The sequence below is a fragment of the Odontesthes bonariensis genome, chromosome 5, assembly GCF_027942865.1.
Source record: "Odontesthes bonariensis isolate fOdoBon6 chromosome 5, fOdoBon6.hap1, whole genome shotgun sequence".
Taxonomy (NCBI): Eukaryota; Metazoa; Chordata; class Actinopteri; order Atheriniformes; family Atherinopsidae; genus Odontesthes; species Odontesthes bonariensis.
The window spans coordinates 28304589-28326921 of record NC_134510.1 but is presented as its reverse complement, the minus strand read 5'-3'; the positions used below and the strand labels follow the sequence as shown (position 1 = coordinate 28326921).

At 43.2% G+C, this 22333-nt stretch overlaps 2 protein-coding genes across 5 annotated transcripts in view; both read left to right on the top strand.

Moving 5' to 3' along the window:
• Nucleotides 1-21671, top strand: part of cadm4 (cell adhesion molecule 4) — a 181612-nt gene extending 159941 nt beyond the window's left edge. For 2 of the 4 annotated variants that reach the window (XM_075465974.1, XM_075465973.1), the window contains exons 6-9: nucleotides 4653-4825; nucleotides 13908-14030; nucleotides 18322-18450; nucleotides 19683-21671. In XM_075465974.1, the coding sequence (XP_075322089.1) occupies nucleotides 4653-4825; nucleotides 13908-14030; nucleotides 18322-18450; nucleotides 19683-19792 (535 nt within the window). In that variant the 3' untranslated portion in view covers nucleotides 19793-21671. Of the gene's footprint in view, nucleotides 1-4652; nucleotides 4826-13907; nucleotides 14031-18321; nucleotides 18451-19438; nucleotides 19518-19682 lie in introns of all 4 variants that reach the window. The other 2 variants (XM_075465975.1, XM_075465976.1) reach the window with 2 other exon arrangements.
• rps19 (ribosomal protein S19) overlaps nucleotides 1-22333 on the top strand; it is a 234451-nt gene that overhangs the window by 199444 nt on the left and 12674 nt on the right. The gene's annotated exons all lie outside the window — the stretch shown is intronic.

The following is a 22333-nucleotide window of genomic DNA, read 5'->3' as shown; positions in this document are numbered from 1 at the left end:
AAATTTGTTATGGATAAAATTTGTTTCGAGGTTGCTTTAAACAAGACAGACGAACAGGGCCAACAAAGGTCCAAACAGTTGTCTACTCTATGAATGGTTGTACATGCCAAAATGCTCTGTCTCTTTAAGTTTGAGTGAAAATACAGGTTTCGTAGCAGCTGTGCTTTTTCCTGACATTTAATGTTTGACAGGTGGGTAAAAACCAACTGATCTATATTTTATTGCATGAAGGACAAAGAAGAGAAAGAGCTTAGGTCCGTGTTGAGAGGTTACTTTAGAGTGTGCCTGTGAAATAATGAGAAATGTTGACTATAAATGTGAACATATTGTAAACTTATACGTGACTCAATATGTGAGATAATAAACGCACTCATTTGTCAATTTTCAAAAGCCATCTTTGAAACAAAGCATTTTTCTAGAGCGTTCACACCCCTTTGTGCACCTTCCAGTTGGGTATTGGCTCCTAAGCTTTTAAACCCACCCCTAGATTGTCCGTCTGTCTGTGGGCATCAGGACGGCTGAAGCTCCCAGTAATGCTTCATGCAGCCAAAGAGTGTGCATACGTGTGTGTGATGACTTTAGTGAAATCCCACAGAGAGGACTGGCTGAGAAGCGTATTGGCTGTCGCCTCTCTAAAGCTTTGTAACGGCTGATTGGAACTCAGTGTGTACGAGTGTACGAATGTGTGTTTGAGTGTGTGTTGGGTGACAGAGAGGGATGGACTGCAGGCAGTTCTGGACTCTGATCCTCATCTCATGCTGGACTGCACCCATAGAGGCACACACTGACACATATCAGAGCACCCTTGTCAGCCTCACGTTGGCTCCCTGGCCCTGTTAACTGCTTGTTAAGCATTAATGACCAATTATATGCCACTTTCTTTCGGTGAAGGGGTACGCTCATTGTCTCGCTGTTATTAGGATGGTAGACGAAGGCGATGCTTTGCCCGTTTGCTTGATTAACTGCTTATTTCTGTGTTAGATTTACAAGGGATCACAGTGTGTGGGAGTAAAAGTGTGTGTGTGTGTGTGTGTGTGTGTGTGTGTGTGTGTGTGTGTGTGTGTGTGTGTGTGTGTGCGTGTGTGTGAGTTGGCAAGAGAGGAGCAGAAGAAGATTTTGTCATGCGCATGCAGTGAGCGTTCGCAGAGGTGTCAGAGAGTGTGTGTATGTGAGTGACTAAGCAAGAAAGAGGTTTAATTAGACTTCCTGAGGGATTAGAACCCAGATGAGTCAGGATTGTAATCTGGCCAGTCTAGCATGAGCCATGACACCCAGCCAGAAACGCACACGCGCTTACTCTCACGGATTCCTTCAACAGGATGTCTCTGTAATCCTCGCACCTCCTGTCTGCTCTGCCTGCCCATCATTCATGACTGATTCATTTTGTCTGCCTGCTCCTTCCCTTCATCTCCCACCACACCATCTCCTCTTCTCCCTCTCCTCTCTTCTCCTCTCCTCTGTACGAACACACTTTCCTCCTGCTTTTTGTCATTTTTGTCCACCCTATACACCTGACACCCCACTTCTCTCTCATCTGCCTTTCTCTCCCTCCTGCCAACTGTTTCACACCATCGCTGCCCTCTGACCATCCATCTCCTCATTATTTTTCAGGATGCAGCCCCCCTGTTGCCATTGGCTCTTTCTCCAAGACCCTTTTATTCTGTCCTCTCATGTCAGCTTCACCCTTTGGGCTTCTTTACTGTCCTTCATCACCTCTCTTTTTATAGCACCCAAATTGTCTATGCTTCAACCCCTTCTTTTCTTCCACTTTCCTATTTTCAGTATTATTTTGCTCTTCAGGTAAATTGTCTATATGTTCGACACATGACTTTACAGTACCGTACAACTTTTGATATTAAAATGCATTAACACTAACCATGTATTTAATTATAACCCTGTGGATTAATCTTTACCCAAAGCATTTGTGAGTGGCAGCAAAGTAAAAGAAAATTAGTGTAAAGAATTGAAAGGACTGTATTTGTCACGTGGGTTTCAATTCCATGGTCATGAGAGGCAGCGCAATAATGTCGCCCTCCACTCCTACTTCTTTTATGATTGAGCCAATCAGCAGTGTGTAGCGCGTGTGTGTGTCATGTCACAGTTGAACAAAGCCATCACACAATGACGCATGGCAGTTAAATGCCTCCAACTGCCAATTAATATTTTGTAGCCTTTTTTTTGTGAAACCACGACTTTCCTGTGCTGTGGACCAACCTAGCTATTATTAATCAGGTTGCCAGTTTTGTCAGGGGTAGTTTGAGAAAAAAAAACTACCAATCTTGAACACCCACTCAACACATCTACTTTATTTAATGTGTGGAAACATAAAACTAGACATCCTCTGCAACAGTCAGCTTTATTGTCAGATATACTGAGCAATAAGAAGTAGCAAAGTTGACTGCATGCAGTTCGGAAGTTTTGTTCTCACAGAGAGGCTGAAGAGTTTATTTTCTATGTTGAATCTCAAATAGAAACAAATGAGGATACAGATGATAATCTTTTTATAAGATACTAAGAGACTAACAACTGCACAACACAATTTAAGCTTCTATGCACTCCAACTACCACCAAAACTGCCCAAGAGTATGACAATCATGGACTTAGCTTACCTTGAGTATGTCAAGAATCAGTGGGAGCATCGCCTGGACTACTAACTGTTAACATATATGTGAATTTTGCTTCGGGTCATACTTTACTGCCAGATACCCGTTGTTGTAGGGGTAGTTCAGATCACATCACCCCAGTTCTCAAGTCTTTACATTGGCTCCCGGTCAGATACAGAATAGATTTTAAAGTTCTGCTACTCGTCTACAAATCACAGAATGGTTTAGGTCCAGAATACATGATTGACATGCTAGTAGAGTATAAACCCAGTAGAGCTCTGAGATCTACTGACTCAGGTCAGATAGTGGAGCCCAGAGTTCAAACTAGACACGGTGAAGCAGCTTTTAGCTGTTATGCTGCACACAACTGGAACAAACTACCAGCAGAACTGAAATCAGCCCCAACTGTAAGCACTTTTAAATCCAGGTTAAAAACATTTCTCTTTCAGTGTGCTTATGGTTGAGTTTATATTTTTCTTTTTCCCTCTTCTTTGATTGCTTTTAACTGTGTTTTAATTGGGGGTCCTAGCAGCGAAGCTGCAGGAACCCATTGGAATAGTAGCTTTTCCTATTATTATTATTGTTCAGTTTCTGCTGCAACTGAAGTCTATGGCAGCCCCATGAACGCAATGCGAGAAAGTTGTGAAATTTGGCACACGTAATTAGCCAAGTGCCAATCAAAAACTCAAGAATTTTCATGGCCCAAGAGCTTACTCTCTAGCGCCACCAACACGTCAAAGTTCAAAGTGCATTCAGCCTAATAACTTTTGACTACTTGGTCCAAAATTCATTCAGGCATTCTTGGAATCCTTGGATCATGACGAGTCCAACGCAGCCTATGACGTCAATTTGCGTATGCCTAGATTTTCCGCCATTTTGAATTTAATCAAAAAGCTTAAAAAAGCATTTCAGGCCACGCAGATTGTTCAATCTTCACGAAACTTGGCACATACACTCTTAAGACCAAGCCGCACAAAAGTTATTGGGTGGAATTTTTAATTAAACTTCCGATTTTCCATAAAAGCCAATCAAACTCGAGGTTGACGCCCCCAAACCGGAAGTGAGGCCATATCTTTGTAACCATTAGATGTTATGACGTCAATCTCATAACACAAACTCAAACCTATGACTGTAAGAAGCCCAAGAAGTTTAGTGACAATTGGCCTGTAGGTGGCGCTATATGTAGCTAAAATGCATTTTTGCTCATATCTTTGGACCCCTTTGGCCAAATTTCACAAATGAGGTACCATTGGAATCCCTGGATGCAGTCGAGGCCAACGAAAATCATGACGTCATCTGCGCCATTTTTTATTGTCCGCCATTTTGAATTTAATTGAAAACCTTCAAAAAGCATTTCAGGCCACTGAGATTGTACGATCTCCACGGGACTTGGCACATAGAATCTTAAGACCAAGCCGCACATAAGTTAACATGTGGATTTTTTTATTTCAAATCCGTTTAACCGTGGCAGCCAATCAAACTCTGCGCCGACACGCAAACGGGACATTTGGCCATATCTCTACGATGAATTGATGTATTGATGCCAAACTTGGTGCATGGACTCACGACCCCTTCCTGAGCAGCCCAAGCCTTGCCTATTGGGCCATTCTGCTAGGAACCCCACATTGCTGCTTGCAGCTATATTTTTTATTATTTTTTTCTGTTTAAATTGCTTGTTTTTATGCTGCTTTATGCTGTTCTTTTAAATGCATTGTCTTTATGTAAAGCACATTGAGTTGCCTGTGGAATGAAATGTGCTACATAAATAAAGATGCCTTGCCTTGCCTTGCCTAGTTGTAAACTTGTAAAATTATACAAAAACACATTACAATAAAAATGCATAGAAATGCCAAACATTAGACAATATAACTTTGTATGTGACTTGAATGTGTATAAAGCATCATAACTCTTTCTCAAAGCTCACAGTGGCATCCTCAAGTTCCTTGATTGTTATAAATCGTTTTTCGTTTTTCTACAAACTGAGCAATCAGTGGATTGATTTGTTTCAGCTTCATCATCAAATTATACATTCTTACTCTTTCTTCCCAGGCCCAGAGATATTCTGTGGTCCAAGATTAATGACACCTTACCTGAGAGGGCAGAGATTTCTGGGCCCACTCTACAGATTTCCCGTCTCAGCCAATCACACAACGGGACGTACTTGTGTCAAGCCCAGAACAACTTTGGACGTGCTGCTGATCATTACACCCTGTTGGTGTATGGTGAGTACACCAACAAAAACTATACATTTCATCCTCATATGTAGTCCTCAGCATGCAGTCGTTCACCGTTGAATGATTTTATATTTAGTTGTTGTATGTCTTGTTCTTGTGTCTTGGTTATAATTTTTACACAAATATTATCATTCAGGCTGCCCTTTCAAAATAACCAGTTTATTATGTCTGTCGGAGCCAAATCCTCACCTCATGGATTTCATTGAAACTTAAATTGATGAAAGCAATAAACAAAGATATAAGATGTTTGATGTCTGAATAATTTTCACAAGCAGCATCGTTGGAAGGTTTTGGGCTTGAACCTGCTGGTCGTCTGGTGCTTTTCTGAGAGAAAATTGTATATTTTTATATTTGTTTGAATGGGTCGTGTCTTCCACTGCTCTGCTTTTACTGGTTTTAATGGTGGATAAATGAATTGTTCAAAATGGTGAGGTGTGTTCGCTTTGATGGGCTGGTGACCTGTCCAGGGTGTACCCCTATAGATGGATGTTTTTCACAATTACAAGCTAACATTAAAGAATCAAAGACAGCAGAAGTATGACTCACTGCACATTCTGTTGGAGCTGTTAAATTGTAACATTTGGCAAAAATACAACAGTTGAACATCTGTTGCATTTACGATTCAGGTGAATACACTTTTTTTGTTGTTTGAGCAGAAGTATCAGAGGAGAAGAAGGCGGGTATAAGGAGCTTTTGTTGTCAAGTTTTCCAAGATGCTGCACCTAGATTTGCTGTCGGTGGCTCCATTCTTAATGAGGGTTGACCCAGATAGGCTACACACCATGGCTCAAAGAGGATGACAGTGGGGCTTTCAACATTACATAAGAATATCACTTTTTTTTAGGAACTGTGGCAAATTGGCCAACTTTCTGTCTGAGTTTGAGTTGCATCTGAGTTTGAGTTTTTTTTATGTGTGCTAATGTTGTGTAACCCCCACATGAAAGAACAGAGTCAACTTGTAGTTGAAAAAAGACAAAACATGATTTTTGGGATGAGGACAGCAGAGGGTGTAAATTGCAAAGCAAGCTCATCATTGAAGGCTGGATTCTCAAACTACGTGTTGTGGGTTTGGCCTAATTGCATGAACACGACTGACACTCAGCAGGTTTGCCTTAATGATCTTTTTCCATAGGAATGATATATTATGTAACAAATTTTGGCTGCTTTAAGTCAGCACACGCTCATCTATTTATTACACTAACACTACCTTTCTTTCACACATTGACACACTCATGTTCAAGCTTCCAGACACAAATTATGACAGTTTTCTACAGGCATCAAGGGTGGCAACAGTGGCAAGATGAAAGGTGACATCCCCACCCACTACCTCCTCCCTCTTTTCTTGCTTCTTTCTTTATATCGCCGTATGTGTGTCTCTCTCTCTCTCTGTCCTAGAAGGTTAGACGTGTCTAGCCTTGATGTGTGTTGCTATCTCTGTGCTTTCCCCTTTTTCGTCCTCAGCCTCCCCTTTCACTGTTTTTCGCAGTCATCATCATTTCTTTATTTCTGTGCACCTTTTTTCCTCATTTAATTATTTTCAAACATGTTTCATGCTGTTACTCCAATTATGATTAATGATTATGTATTTTTTTCTTTTTCTTTCCCCCTCTCATGTGTATTTCTGGTCTTTTACTCTCAATGTAGCTTTTATTCCACAATAACCTATATAAGCCTGGCTTCAGCCCCTCTGTTCTGCACTGTACATTTCCAGCAATCATCTGCTTAAATCCTCTTGCTGTAGCCTTGCATCAGTGGAGCTTTGCTGTACTTTAAAAACTGTGTACTCACTTAGTTGTTTCAGTTTAAACCTTATCTGAAAAGACATGAGTGCCGCGGTGGAAAACACAAAACACTGTCTTGATTTTTACGAATCCCATAACTGATAATCAGACAAACATGCAGTTAATTCTTTCATGAAAAATGTCAAATGGAACCCCCCCTTCACTTTCAGGCAAGACTGTTTCCAGTGATAAGATTGTCTTTTAACTATGAAGCACAGTTTAAGCTATACATCTCTGCCAGTACAAAAAATCCACCGTGGGTGATTTAATAAGATGTTAGTGGCATGCTTCTAAGAATTAAATGAAGCTCATAAGTCCGTATGGAAAATAAATAAGATTCCATGCTGCAAAATATGTTAACATGATTCATAACTCAGACACGTACCCACATTGTTAGGTGTCAGGCTTTTTTTCCATCCATCCATCCATCCATCCATCCATCCATTATCTTCCGCTGGTCCGGGGATCGGGTCGCGGGGGCAGCAGCTTGAGCAAAGAGACCCAGACGTCCCTGTCCCCGGCCACTTCCTCCAGCTCTTCTGGGGGGACCCCGAGGCGTTCCCAGGCCAGCCGAGAGACATAGTCTCTCCAATGTGTCCTGGGTCTTCCCCGGGGCCTCCTCCCAGTGGTACGGGCCCGGAACACCTCACCGGGGAGGCGTCCAGGAGGCATTCTCACCAGATGCCCGAGCCACCTCATCTGACTCCTCTCGATGTGGAGGAGCAGCGGTTCTACTCCGAGCCCCTCCCGGATGACCGAGCTTCTCACCCTATCTCTAAGGGAGAGCCCAGACACCCTGCGGAGGATACTCATTTCGGCCGCTTGTATTCGCGATCTCGTTCTTTCGGTCACTACCCACAGCTCGTGACCATAGGTGAGGGTAGGAACATAGATTGACCGGTAAATCGAGAGCTTCGCCTTCTGGCTCAGGTCCTTCTTCACCACGACGGGCCGGTGCAGAGCCCGCATCACTGCAGACGCCGCACCAATCCGTCTGTCAATCTCCTGTTCCATTCGTCCCTCACTCGTGAACAAGACCCCGAGATACTTGAACTCCTCCACTTGGGGAAGGATCTCATTCCCGACCCGAAGAGAGCATTCCACCCTTTTCCAGCCGAAGACCATGGTCTCAGATTTGGAGGTGCTGATGGTCATCCCAGCCGCTTCACACTCGGCTGCGAACCGCTCCAGTGAGAGCTGAAGGTCACGGCCTGACGATGCCAACAGAACCAAATCGTCCGCAAAAAGCAGAGACCCGATTCTGAGGTCGCCAAACCGGACCCCCTCAACGCCCTGGCTGCGCCTAGAAATTCTGTCCATAAAAATTATGAACAGAATCGGTGACAAAGGGCAGCCCTGATGGAGTCCAACCCTCACAGGAAAGATGTCCGACTTACTGCCGGCAATGCGGACCAAACTCTGACACCGGTCATACAGGGACCGAACAGACCATATCAAGGGGTCCGGCACTCCATACTCCCGGAGCACCCCCCACAAGAGTCCCCGAGGGACACGGTCGAACGCCTTCTCCAAGTCCACAAAACACATGTAGACCGGTTGGGCGAACTCCCATGCACCCTCCGGGATCCTGCGGAGGGTATAGAGCTGGTCCACTGTTCCACGGCCAGGACGAAAACCACACTGCACCTCCTGAATCCGAGATTCGACTATCCGGCGGATCCTCCTCTCCAGTACCCCCGAAAAGACCTTACCAGGGAGGCTGAGGAGTGTGATCCCCCTATAGTTGGAACACACCCTCCGGTCCCCCTTTTTAAAGAGGGGGACCACCACCCCGATCTGCCAGTCCAGAGGCACTGCCCCCGATGTCCACGCGATGCTGCAGAGGCGTGTCAACCAAGACAGCCCCACAACATCCAGAGCCTTGAGGAACTCAGGACGGACCTCATCCACCCCCGGGGCCTTGCCACCGAGGGTTTTTTTGACCACCTCGGCAACCTCAGCCCCAGAAATGGGAGGTCCCACGTCCAAGCTCCCCAACTCTGCTTCCTCATCGGAAGGCGTGTCGGTAGGATTGAGGAGGCCCTCGAAGTATTCCCCCCACCGACTTACGACGTCCCTAGTTGAAGTCAGCAGAGCCCCGCCCTCACCATACACGGTGTTGACGGTGCACCGCTTCCCACCCCCTGAGCCGCCGGATGGTGGACCAGAATCTCCTCGAGGCCATCCGGAAATCGTTCTCCATGGCCTCCCCGAACTCCTCCCAAGCCCGAGTTTTTGCCTCAGCAACCGCCGAGGCTGCGTTCCGCTTGGCCTGTCGGTACCCATCAGCTGCTTCCAGAGTCCCACTGGCCAAAAAGGCCCGATAGGACTCCTTCTTCAGCTTGACGGCCTCCCTCACCACTGGGGTCCACCAGCGGGTTCGGGGATTGCCGCCACGACAGGCACCGACCACCTTGCGGCCACAGCTCCGGTCGGCCGCCTCAACAATGGAGGCACGGAACATGGCCCATTCGGGCTCAATGTCCCCCACCTCCCCCGGGACATGGTTGAAGCTCTGCCGGAGGTGGGAGTTGAAACTCCTACTTACAGGGGATTCCGCCAGCCGTTCCCAGCAGACCCTCACAATACGTTTGGGCCTGCCAGGTCTGACCGGCTTCCTCCCCCACCAGCGGAGCCAACTCACCACCAGGTGGTGATCAGTTGACAGCTCCGCCCCTCTCTTCACCCGAGTGTCCAGGACATACGGCCGCAAGTCCGATGATACGACTACAAAGTCGATCATCGAGCTGCGGCCTAGGGTGTCCTGGTGCCAAGTGCACATATGGACACCCTTATGCCTGAACATGGTGTTCGTTATGGACAATCCGTGACGAGCACAGAAGTCCAACAACAAAACACCACTCTGATTCAGATCGGGGGGGCCGTTCCTCCCAATCACGCCCCTCCAGGTCTCACTGTCATTGCCCACGTGAGCATTGAAGTCCCCCAGCAGGACGAGGGAGTCTCCCGGAGGAGCACTCTCTAGTGCCTCCTCCAGGGACTCCAAAAAGGGTGGGTACTCTGAACTGCCGTTCGGTGCATAAGCACAAACAACAGTCAGGACCCGGGGCTTTTTTTTCCCTTTTTTAAAATGGTGAATCTCTTTTTTTTTTTTACAAAGATCTTCACTTATTCCTGATGACTGTTTTGACAGAAAACTAACAAAGTCTCATGAAACAGTTTCTCATCTTTTTGTGCCACTCTCTTTGAGGTTATTTTCTGTTTCTGTCTTTGTCTTCCCACTCCCTTCCTCCTCCTCTAATCTGCCGTTCTCTCTCCTTCATACCCTTTTTCCAAGCTCTCCATATGTTTTTCCTCAATATCTGTCTTTTCGCTCTGCCAACTATTCTCATCTCTGTTGCACCTCCTGTCCTTTTCCTCCTCGACTACTTGCTTCTCAAACACCACCGTTTCTCACCTCGCCACTTGTTTGCTCTCTATTCTAGGTCCATCTACACTTCAGATCCTTTACTTGAAGAAGGCCTACAGCTTGCACAGAAATGAGCAAGTGTGAAGGAGTGAACAGTTGGGGAAGAGTGAATATGGGTAGAGAGGGAGGAAGGGTGTGATAAAGGGATGAGAAGGAGGAGAGGAAGGACAGTGGAGGTCGAATGAGGGTTAAAATTCAGTACCACAGCTTGTCAGATAAAGGAAATGTCAGTTTAGTTGGCTCCAAGCTTTTCCAGAGGGAATCCCAGAGTGCAATGGGGGAGGAAGTGCGAGCAAAGAGGGATCGCTGGAAGGTGTGGGATGAATCAGCAGAATCTTTTTTTTAATGGCAGGTTCAAAAAATTTGTTCATCCAGCCTTCTCCTTTTATGTCCACCTTCTCTCTGTGAGGGTTATTCACCATCAGGGTTTATACACAGAGCAGAAATTCAGGCAAAAGTCTCTACGGATTTGTTGCAGGTGCCCCAGGCATCGTGACTTTATGAAGGGAGACAAACTTCATACTGGTGAAGGAGAACAGGTTCGAGATGGGAGACTCCAGGGAGCCTGGACTGTGGGAAAGAGATCACAGAGCACATAGACCCACACGCAGACAGCAAGTATATGCAGTATCCAAAAAAGCCGAGGCTTCTGCTGGTTGTTCCATCCTTTTGCCACCTTTGTCAAGTAGAAATTGGATTTTTCATGTGTATACGCAAATGTGTGTGTGCATGTGACGAGGAGGAGAATGTTGCTGATTGTCTGGTTAAAACCCAGAGGGCTCACTTATGTAATTGAAAAGAGCTGCTGCACTCAGATGAATCGCCTAGCCAATAAAACCCATTAGGATGGAACTGCAGAGTGCTGGAGATGGAGAGAGAAATACTTGAGGAGAGTAAGGCTGAGCTAGATAAGAATTTCTGGTTTTGAATGTAGATGTATACCTACATACGGTACAAATGTGGATGCTTATATCTGTGAAAGAGAAAGAAGTGAACAAAGGGGAGATAAGAAAGACCAATCATTTTATTCGTAGATTCATTGAAAACAAAAAGATGTGACAGAAGTGTCACAGGACAGGTAGTGAGACAGAGAAGAATATTAGGTGGGATTAGACTGTGTCTCCTTGACTGTTGTAATGAGCCCTCGGGGTGATTGGAAAAAGAAACACAGACTTCCTTTTTAATGAAGTGAGAGTTTCAAAAGAGCACAGAATGAGTGCAAAAGTGTAAAAAGGTTGGAAATTAGAGGCAGAGAGAGCCAGTCTCAGATAACTCTGTGTCAATTTTGTCCTCAGTGTTTTTCCATGCTGGATGATGCATCTGACGTCTGAGTAAATTTTGAATGACTCCTCAGCCAAATACTGGTGGCTGTCATGGTGTCAGAAGTGGACCTTTAACCAGTGTCTAACATTCAGCCCACTGCTTTGGGGAAAAGCCTATAAAATAAGGGCAGATGAACATGAAAGAACCCAAAATGGTGATGGAGTAACCTCAGGCACGTCGCTGCTAGAATGAGATACAAGCAGAAACGTCATTATCGCAAGTGCCGCCTCATCCATCCCTCGAAATAACATGGGCTGTGTGCCTGATTGGCAGGCGTACAGTGTTAATGAATAACAATATGATGTGGAAGAAAGGACACTATCGGCCAAGAGAAGGACAGCTGTATGGCATTCTCCTTAATTAAGTTGAAGAGGGATTCCAGTGAGGGAATGCAGTCAGAATGGAGAGAAACTAGAGAACCAGCTGAGACAGCTGAATGAAGGCTATTGAAGGCGCGGGGCGCAAATGAGGAACTAGAGTTTGGTTGATAAAGAAGGAAAAAAGAAAAGTTGGCGATTCGGGAAAAAAGCAATCAGAACATTGGAAAATGTGGAAAAAAACAATATTAGGTTATGAATCATTATCCAGTTAATTAGAGTAGCGACCTCAGCTATTAATCTTCAGCCCTAAGGCTGAAATGACAGCCGCATGCACACACATAAACATGCAGCATATAGAGTATGAACTCATAAAGGATTCACTCAATTGGGTAATTTCTAATTATCTCCAATTGGTCCCTTGTCCCTTTTAGTTTTTCTTCACCCTTTGTCTTTCACACAAAATGAATTATGTATGTTTCTTTCAGAGTCAAGAAGACTGGCCTTGAAGAAAGAAAAAAAAAAACGAGGGGAAAGTATAGTGCTGACATAAGAGGAGTGCAAAAAGAGATTGATGATCTCAGGGCCAGTGGGAGAAAGGGGGAGAAGAGACAGAGGAATACTTACTAATAAATTTCTCCTGAGCAGAAAGGGCAGCGTGCACGTGTGTGTGTGTGTGTGTGTGTGTGTGTGTGTGTGTGTGTGTGTGTGTGTGTGTGTGTGTGTGCATTGGCAATTATGCATTTACGTGTAAGCACAGGTACTCAGAGGAAGTGTATAGGTGTTTCTGTGTTTCAAAACCAGCTGTGTGAACAAGGATGAGTGTCTGTATGTGTGTGTGTGCACACGCACTCCAGACTTTGAAAACACCTCGCATGTTCCAGCTTCTTCGAGATTGTTTGATGAAGTGGCACTTTTCTCTCTCAAAATGATGATGCGTGCACGCATACACACACACATTCAGACCCACATCTCCATCTCTCTCTTAGCTCTTGTCAGCCATTACTTTTCTCTTTAACAGCAATATGAACTTGTCTCTTTCCACCTCTCTACGCACCATGGCGTTTTGTGTCAAGATCCCAGCTATTGTTCAGCATTGAATGAGGCATTTCCTGCATGGCACTGTTCCACTGGGAATGCATCTGTCACAAACTGTCTTTCCTGCTGTTGTAACATAGAACATTTCTTAGCGATACAGAATGCCACCAGATATATTCCATTTGCCTTGGATATGAATGTCAGTCTACCGGGTAAGTTCTCATTAGCCCCTGCTTTATGCTTTTTTTTGTTGTTGTTTTTCTTCTCCATGTTAAACATCCTCTTTAACTCGCTCAGCTGGTAGAAAGGTCTGCCAGAGGCACATCGTTCATCTGTACGGAGTAAAACTCTATTTCATTTTTAAAACCCAGTGATTTTTGGGAGAATAATTGCAGATATGTGAACTTTTTTTTCCCCACTGTCTGCATATATAGCAATGGTTGGTGCCAAGGTTTGGCAAGAAACAAATTTTCTTGTGCATAGGTGCAAGTGATGGTGAGTGTGTACTTCTCCAGCCCTCTTTGACCATCTAATCCAACAAGCTTTATTGATTAAAAAAAAAAAAAACCTTAATTTAGTCAGAGTGGACTAGAATCGCCGACAGTGAGACACAAAAGGACAGGACAGATAAAGACAATAGACAGAAGACTGACAATGACAGGTGTGTGTGTGTGTAACGTGTACTGTGGTGCGTAGAGATGAATGTGTGGAAGTTTGTGTTGTGGTCTGTAAATAACCCCCGTATCCACCAGAAATAAAGCCGTCGAACAGTCAGACATAAAGCAGCGATGTTGACCTTCAACACTTACTCAGCATCAACCAGTGACTACAGCCAGTGACAGGCTGGATCATCTTTGGAGATGTGTGAACTAAGTGATGCAATGACATAAGCCCTAATTGCTGATCCCTTTAAAAATGGTAAAAGTATTTCACCAAGCTTGTGTATTGGCTCCCTCTCAAAACTCAGCAGAGTTGAACTTCCTTTCAGACTCCTCTGCAGAGACAGAAGAGCATCCATTAACACAATTAATATTCATTGGTAATAAAGCATGTGTCATGTTTTATATGCAGTGTTAACATTACTATAAAACCCTGCAACTTCTGTGTTTAAATCTTCCTGCATGCTGTAGATAATAGAGTTTGTGTACGTCTGTGTTATCCCATCCCCTGTCTGTCTATAGATAATGTGTCAGTCACTACCATGGTCCCTCCTTCACCTACTTCCACCCGTACTACCCAACCAATCATCTCCCATAATGCCACCCCAACCCTCCTGTCACCCACCTTCGCCTCGGACCCAGAAGGTAACACACACACCTTTTCATTCTGTTTCTGCAACCTCCAAGGTAGAGTGTTAAGCTATGACCTGCAAGAAGAGGATCATGAGTGGGTTACCCCTCTTTTTGTTACCCAGAAAACAAGATTAAAGTTTTATTCTGACAATTATAATGCTGTTTGTTAATGGGCTACAACCCTGTTTAAAAAGGAATACAGTGTAGAATGATAAGAACAAAATGTGATGTTTTTTAAAACCCTTTAATGTGAAATATATATATGAAAATAGAACAAAAATGTTGAAAACATCTGGTGAAACCTCCCATAACATAAGCGTACTCTACGTCAAATATCTAAATTCTTTTCGAAAACTATATATGCCACATTCTCCATAAGAGGAGAAGGACCATCTGGCTTGTAATCAGCAAACCGTTCAAAAGCCAGCAATCATAATGGTGTGAAGGGGCATTAGTCCATCTATGAACATACCATTTAAGAGTATATGGAGGTTTTGAAGCAGCATATGCTGCCATCCAGATGACATGTTCTTTTTTTCAGGGAAAGCCTTGCTAATTTCAGCAAGATAACACCAAACCGCATTCTTGTCATAACAGCAGCAAATCTCTGTAATTAAAGAGTTCAGGTGCAAAATGATCCTAGGTTACAGTCCAGAACTGTCAACAATATTTGGTGCATGATGAAACTAAAGAAAGATGATAAAAGGGACCCTCAACCTGATTTAAAACTTGAATCCTATATCAAGCAAAAATGGGGGGTAAATGTGTTGCAACAAAGTTGTAAACATGTTTCCACTGTGACATGCATCAATTCCAAAATGAGCATATTATTTTAAGAAACTTGCAATGAAAATGATCAGTTTGAGATTTCTTATATTATCCTATTTTGATTTAAACCTGTGCTGTTTATATTCCTTTTTTTTTAAAACAAAAAATATTGGTTAATCATTGAGCATTTACTCAAATTATTATACAGAAAACGATTTGAAGTGTAACCCTATTGCCTCTGTGCTTTGAATTTAGAAATGAAATGTTTACTAGTTAACTAGAATATGACTTGCTAGGGTACGGTGTAGTTTAATTTGAACCAATTACCTCTTTTTAACATTCATTAATCTTTGTAAAGCAAGATATCAATATATTTTTTGTAACATTATTTTAGTATTTAATACTATCACTGATAATGGAGACATGGACATTTTGTCCAACTCTCTCCCATATGAATAATGCCCACTGTAACAACTGCTGCCAAGCTGGCATTAAAAGAAAATTAACGAAAAGAAAAGAAAAAGAGGATGTGCTGATGCTGTCTTTGCCTTGGCCCACTCCCTCATCATTTTTTGTGACCCAACACTTGCAGGTCATATCCTCCCTACCTGCCATCTCTCTGTTCATCTTCTCCTGCTCTCCTCAGGTGTCTTCATCTTCCCCACTCAATTAATGGTTCTCAGGTGGTGTCCCCCTCCCACATGCTCACATCCTTTTTCTTCAGTAGCCTTCCTTTGCCCTGCATCTACATGAGTATTTGTGCCTGCAGACACTTGGGTATGCACTGTGTGCAACCCTCCGTCTTTCATTTCTTATCACTGGATGTTTGATGCACCCCAACGAACGCATCGCCCAGTCAGCACTTGTATATGTGAGTGTGTATATGTGTGTGTGTGTGTGTGTGTGTGTGTGTGTGTGTGTGTGTGTGTGTGTGTGTGTGTGTGTGTGTGTGTGTGTGTGTGTGTGTGTGTGTGTGTTTGCGTCTGAGTGGTCTAGGTTTCCTGGTGCTTGGCGGGTACTGCTAATGAATCTGCGTGAAGAGCTTAAGGACTGACAATGGCCTCTGGGGGGCTCAGATGGTGCTACAGAAACAGAGTTATCTATGTATACACACACATAAATACACACATATACGGCTACAGAGAGACAGAATGAAAGATTGGAGATCCAGGTGGTTGCCTGATTATTCTCCCAGAAGAGTGCTACACTGCAGGTATGAGAAAAGTTGTTTAGCTACCCTGTATGTGTATGTGTATGTATGTGTGTGTAAGTACACATTCTCTTTTGCTAGTTTTCCTCTCTTTTTATTTACAGAATCTATTTATCTCATATATGCACTCACAAATATATGCTCACTGTGATCTCCTCTTTCCACACCTTCAAAGTCTCTGTCTCCTCTGTCATTTAAAAGGAGAGATGAGTATTCCTCTTGTTCCTCTGTTGCCTGTGCCATCACATGTGGCAGGTAGAGGTTGTTCACCTGCTGGGCATGTGAGGAGTTGCCTTAAAGAGTCTAAGGGAAAGCTGGAGCGTTAACACTTTGGTGGATGTTTAGTCGATATTGATGCATCATCCGGGGGGGTCCTCAGAGAAACTACACAATCTTTAATGCTGTCAATCATTTCTTATGGAGCTTTGGGCTGCAAAAGATTACGAACGGGGCTGTATAAGGGAACGGTAGACCAATTTAGTGCTTTCTTTTTCTTTCCCTGTGAAATATTGCTTCAGCCAATGTTTCATGGAGCTGCAGATGCATTCATTTTTGATAATAAGTCATTTTGTCAATACACAGTCATGCTTTGAAACAGTTTGTCACAGTGCTTGGTAAGTGTCCAGGAAGTACATATACAAGAATGAGCTTTCTTTTCCTCAGCTGTGAATCCCTGCTCTTCTTTCTCCTCCATCACTGTTGCTTTTTCCCCTGATTTCATTGTCTCTTTGCACTATATCAATGATTCATGTTTTAATTCTGCCCAATCAACGTCCAAGAGCTGCATCAATAACTCCATGTCCTTTTCTTCAATTTGACTTATACGCTCTTACACAACAATGCCCCAACAAAAAGCTCTTGTTATTGTCAGCGACTCAGATGCTTTCTGCGTCCTGACTCAAAACACATGTATTTTTAATCACACGTTTCTGTCATTCATACTGTACTTTAGCAACCATTTCTTTTTTTGGTTTTCATGTATGCTGCTTTTGTTTTTGCCAGCCAGTAGTTGTTGGAATTGTACACATGCATGCATTAAATGTGCCTGAACACAAGCTCTGACTTTGGAACTAACAGTCACGCTGCTTGACGCTTTTTAACTGAGTATCCATTTGAGTTTTCTCTCATCAGAATAATTTATCTTTATAGCCCATTAAATACGCATTGTTAACTACCATCATATTCATATACATAACCAAGTTATACCCTTCACCCTCTTGGAGTTTTTTTTTAGGAGTCATCATCCATCAATTATAAGCAAAGATCAACACAAATAATTGCAGCTAACCTGCAGTGGATGTGTGAAAAAGGACACGCCAAATTTCTGCTGTTGTCATTGTATGAAAGGTTCAGCTGTAGTTCCTAAACATATTTACCTACAAAAGTAGTGTTGTTTCCTTATCCTAACCAAACAGTGACTGAAAACCAAAAGAGCAAAAATGAAAGTAAACTAATATTTAAGTTTGATGAACATTTCAGGGCAACGGACAGTCACCTTAGAAACGTCTAAACCTCAAGAACTACTTATGTTGCCTAAACCTAACAAAAAGTGACAAAAAATTACAAGTGTAAAATAATTAGTGGTAAATCAACAGGCCAGTGCAGGGCTACAAATGCTCATCATTTTTCTTTGCATTCTTTCGTAAGGGCACCTTTTCCATATAGATTTGTACAGGTCTATCATGGATTGACCACATTTAAATCTTTTCTTTATTTTATTACTATCCCTGTTTTGTCCTTTAAAGCAGAGTAGTCATTACAGAGTGTGGTTTGGGATGAGTGACTCCTTAACAAAAGTGTAATATTGTCACGGAATTTGACTCACCTCTTTCCAGCTCTTCATCTCTCCCTAGACTTGTTTTTGTGGTGAAGTGTATTTTGAAGGTACACAGGGTGTAAACACTCTCAAAGTTTCTCTCATTCAAAATGCATTGCCTTTCGACAGGTGCTTGAATGGAGTGTCTTTGTACAGACTGACATCCTTTTTTCTTTATTCACTCTCCTCATATCTCCACCTTTTTCTCACCCATTCAGACTGTCTCACAATCTGGGAGGGAGGGGGGGGAATGAAAGGTGATAATGCAAGTTGGGTGGAAGATATCGAATTCTCTTTTCTCACGTCTTGATCCCCATCCCGTCTCCCATTCTGGTGTTTTAATGTGCTTTCTTTGTCTTCACTTTATCTCCCTTGCTTTCATTTTTGATCCATCTATTTCTTTGTCTTGATTTCTTTGCCTACAGTTCTCTCTTCCTTTATCTCCATATTTCCCTTTATATGTCTCACACTTCTTACACACACTATTTGTCTCACATGTTCTTTCTCAGATCCTGGTGCAGTGGTAGAGACTCACAGTGCAGTACCTTATGCAGTGATAGGTGGCGTTCTGGCCCTGCTGGTTTTCACTGTCATCTGTGTCCTCATTGTCACCATCTGGTGTTCCGTCCGGCAGAAAGGTAAGGCACAGAACTACTCTCAGATGCACACACCACGTAACACAAAATGTTCTTTCACAAGCGGGAGATTTCCAATCGATGTATTTTATCATTTTTGCCTTAGGCGTGGATTCTCATTTCTACACTTTCTGGTGTAATTTGAAGTGAAAAACTCATTGAAAGACACTTACACTCAGATTCTTTGCAAATGATCTTTTATACTAAGGTGTAAAATTGTCAGCAGAGAACAGGCTCAATAGGAAGTGCCTCTCTGGCAAGGCACTGTCCATGATAAATGGTCTTGGCTAGCATAGTGGAGGAGAAAGGGTGGGGTGGGAAATGTAGGTGTGGATCCAATGTTTTATGACTATATGTTAGTGTATCAAGGCTAAAAACCAGCCTCTCTCCGTTCCGTATCTTTTTAATGCCACCTTATTGGCAGCCTTACACTATGCACTACAGCTGCCAATAAATTATCCGGGAATAGTGTTGCAGGCTGGAACCAGGGTATCCTGCCCTATGGCCAGACAAGCTGTCTGTCAACATTCAGTATGGCCTGACCGCCAATCAGCACAGAGACAGGACCATTACAGCCAATCAATGTTGAGACAGGGCCATTAGGGCTTTTGTCTTTGTTCCATCGTGACTGTCAGCATGCCAGTCACCCTCTCTGGTAAAGAGAATGAGTGTGTCACTCACCCCTGGACTGAAGGAACCCTCCAACAGGAAAAGGACTTTGGCAGTTCTTGCTCTCTGTAACCTGCATTACTCAGACTCATTAATCATATGGACCCCTGGGCTGTGAAAATGAGTTTGATGGGATTTCTGGATGATGCAAAGGTGGCATTGTTCTCTCGTACCTAACATTACCTTCACACTTTTCTGCCAATTTCTCTCCCCTCCCTGTCTTTTATTCTCTGTTATCTTCAATTCTCCCTCGTCCTTTACTTCTCCTCTTTTATCACTTCTATTCATGCATCCATCCGTCACATCTAATTTCTGCTGGAAGGTTCATACCGAACACGAGAGCCTATTCTTGCCTGGTATTGACCTAACAATCAGTTAACTAATGGATTAATCAGTCATAGGTATGGAAGACAATAATATTAGCGCTGATTGGTTTGACAATGCTGCATAGCGCTGCAGTGATCATGACGCTTTGCCACCTAACCTTCCCCCTACAATCTCCCTCTTGTTGTCTCTCTCTCCTTCTGTTTCTGTTCTCTGCTCTCTTTCTGACTCTTTTCATTCAGGTTCCTATCTTACCCATGAGGCCAGTGGGTTGGATGAACATGGTGAGGTGCAGGAGGCCTTCCTCAACGGGAACGACGCCAGCCAGGGCAAGAAGGAATACCTACTGTAGCCCTATCCCTAAACCTTCCTCTTCTGACCTCATACCCTTTCCCCTTCCCCTTCTTTCCCCTGCTCCCACCTTGTATACAGTATACACACACATACAAACACACAGAAACACTTCTATACAATGCGCCATAACAGGCAGCCTTCTGAAAGCGACTGTATACAGATACTGCACACATCCAATGCATCCCGATCCATTCCACTCCATATCCTCCACGCACACTCGCATAACCCAAGAGACAGACTGAGAGACAGAGAGCCTCTAGACCCGCCAGACATTAACGACTGTGCCATATACTGTAAGTCGAAGACACTGGGGAAAGTTGAGGGACTGTGAGAGTGGGGACAGGGCAAAGTGAATGTAGACAAAAACGAAATGATGCCATAATTATTTTGATCGAGTGGAAAGAGGGCAACACAATGAAAAGCAGCACTATGCCTGTGCAGCTGCCAAAGTGGAAGGGGAATCAGAGGCAGATGACTGCTATAATCCCCTGCCTGGAGAATAAAAGAATCCATTTTACTAAGCTCAATCTTTAACTGAAGATGACAGTAGGAGCACTGTGTCAGGAGGAAGGGGGGGGGGGGGGGGGGGGCAAAAGGGAGAAGGAAAGTTAACCACAAACTATCAATTACTTGATGTTAAAATACAGATTTCTTTTTTCCGTTTGTCAAAGTATCTTGTCCTTAATTGACAACTCGTAAATATGTCCCGAACAACACTGCGGTGTGTGAAACCAGTGTCCCAGGAACTATCCATACTTCATGGACGAGCGAACAGCCCTGTTTGCCTTCCCGTATTGGAGGCCTGCAAGTGGATAAATTAGCTTCAAGTGATGTTTTTCCCCTGTAGCTAAAATAGTGATGGAAAGGTGGTCCTCTTTTCTCCTAATTTAAATGTCAACATGCTCCGTCCTCTCTCTACACCTGTTACCATCCTCTCCTCTCGCTCTTATATCTCTCTTTCTCTCTGTCTGCCCCCCTCTATCGCTCCTCCTTTGTTAGCTCCTAATAATGAAAGGATTAGTGTTGGGCTGTGTTCCTAAGGAAGAAGAAAGGAATATGACTTGCTAAGGCATTAAATAGCAGCTTAATTATTTTAGAATGTCATTAAGAGGATAAAAAGGTTTAAAAGTCCTAATATAAAGGGCAAGAGGAGCGATAGCAGAAGGCATGAATGAGAGAACAAAATGGATGGATATTTTTCTGAATGCTACCACACATATGCAGCTACATATACACACTCATGCGTACAAAAAACATGTTAACAAGTATACATATCTCTGAATTCTTTGTTTGTATAAAAAAGAACAGTGACATGAGTAAATTAAACTTTTAAGAAATAAGAAAACTGTTTACTATTGAAATGCATTATGAAGCAACTATACTAACACAGAATATTAGCCTATAGAGGTGCAAAGCCGAACAAACTACTGTCCAGTGGTCTTTAAAGAAAATAAAGAAAAAAGAAAAAAAAAAAACGTCATTTGTCTTATTGAGAAACCAGAGGTCTTATGGATTTTTTAAATAATTATTGTTATTATTTGAACAATTATGATTGTTGTTACTGTTATTATTGCCGTTGTTATTATTATAATTGTAAATGTTAAAGAACTGTACACTTCCCATGGTTTGTTTTTGGTTCTATTGTAGAGAAATTGCTGTCATTTTTCACTCTTTTCCTCTTACCTTTCCTCTCTTTCCCAGTATTTCTCTCTCTTTGTCTCCTGTGCCTAGTCGTCTCTTCTCCTGTCTTTCACTCTTGTTTATTTTAGAGTCCATGTGTCACTGTTGATATATAGCTAACTATTTCTTTATAGGGGAAAGATTAAAAGCACGACAAAATAAAAAAGAATCCAAAAATAAACTTGGGTATCAGACTGTTTTGGGGTTTTTTTTGGATGTGTTTACTGTGTAATCAGTAGGTGCTGTATCTGAAATCTTGTGAAAAGACAACCGGAGATGGAGTGCATGATTAGATCAATGGGGAATAGTGAAATTATAGGTGGGAAGATAAAGACTAAGGCGATGGAGTCAGCTATAACTGGCTGCTCATTCAGAATAAACAAAACAGAGGGTTCCGTGCCCGAGCTAATGAATTACAAGAACAGATAGTGGGGAAGAAAGGGTGACAGCAGGGTTGAGTCAGATGCACACAGAAAAATATGACTCTGCCATTAACTTCCATGCAATCAATACCCGATTCTGTCGAGGAGCACTCAACATGTCCATCTGTGTACATGGCTAGATTTGAAAGCCGCTGGAGGTCACAGGGTGATGGATCGATGTGTTTCTCTTCCATCGATGCTGAAGCTCCGCGGTCGCCTGTCATAAAGACAGATTGTCAAACTGCAATCAAAGTAATGGACTTGTCAGGCGTTACTACCATGAGTTGACACTCCGGACAGCAAACAATTCAGTCGAAACTAGACATATCTTCAGTTTATGACGACGCAAAGGTAGCACAGATACCTCCTGCTATCAAACACTCCTGCTATAAGTCTGTGAGTAATAACCATGAACGATTATTCCTTTAAATGTCTTC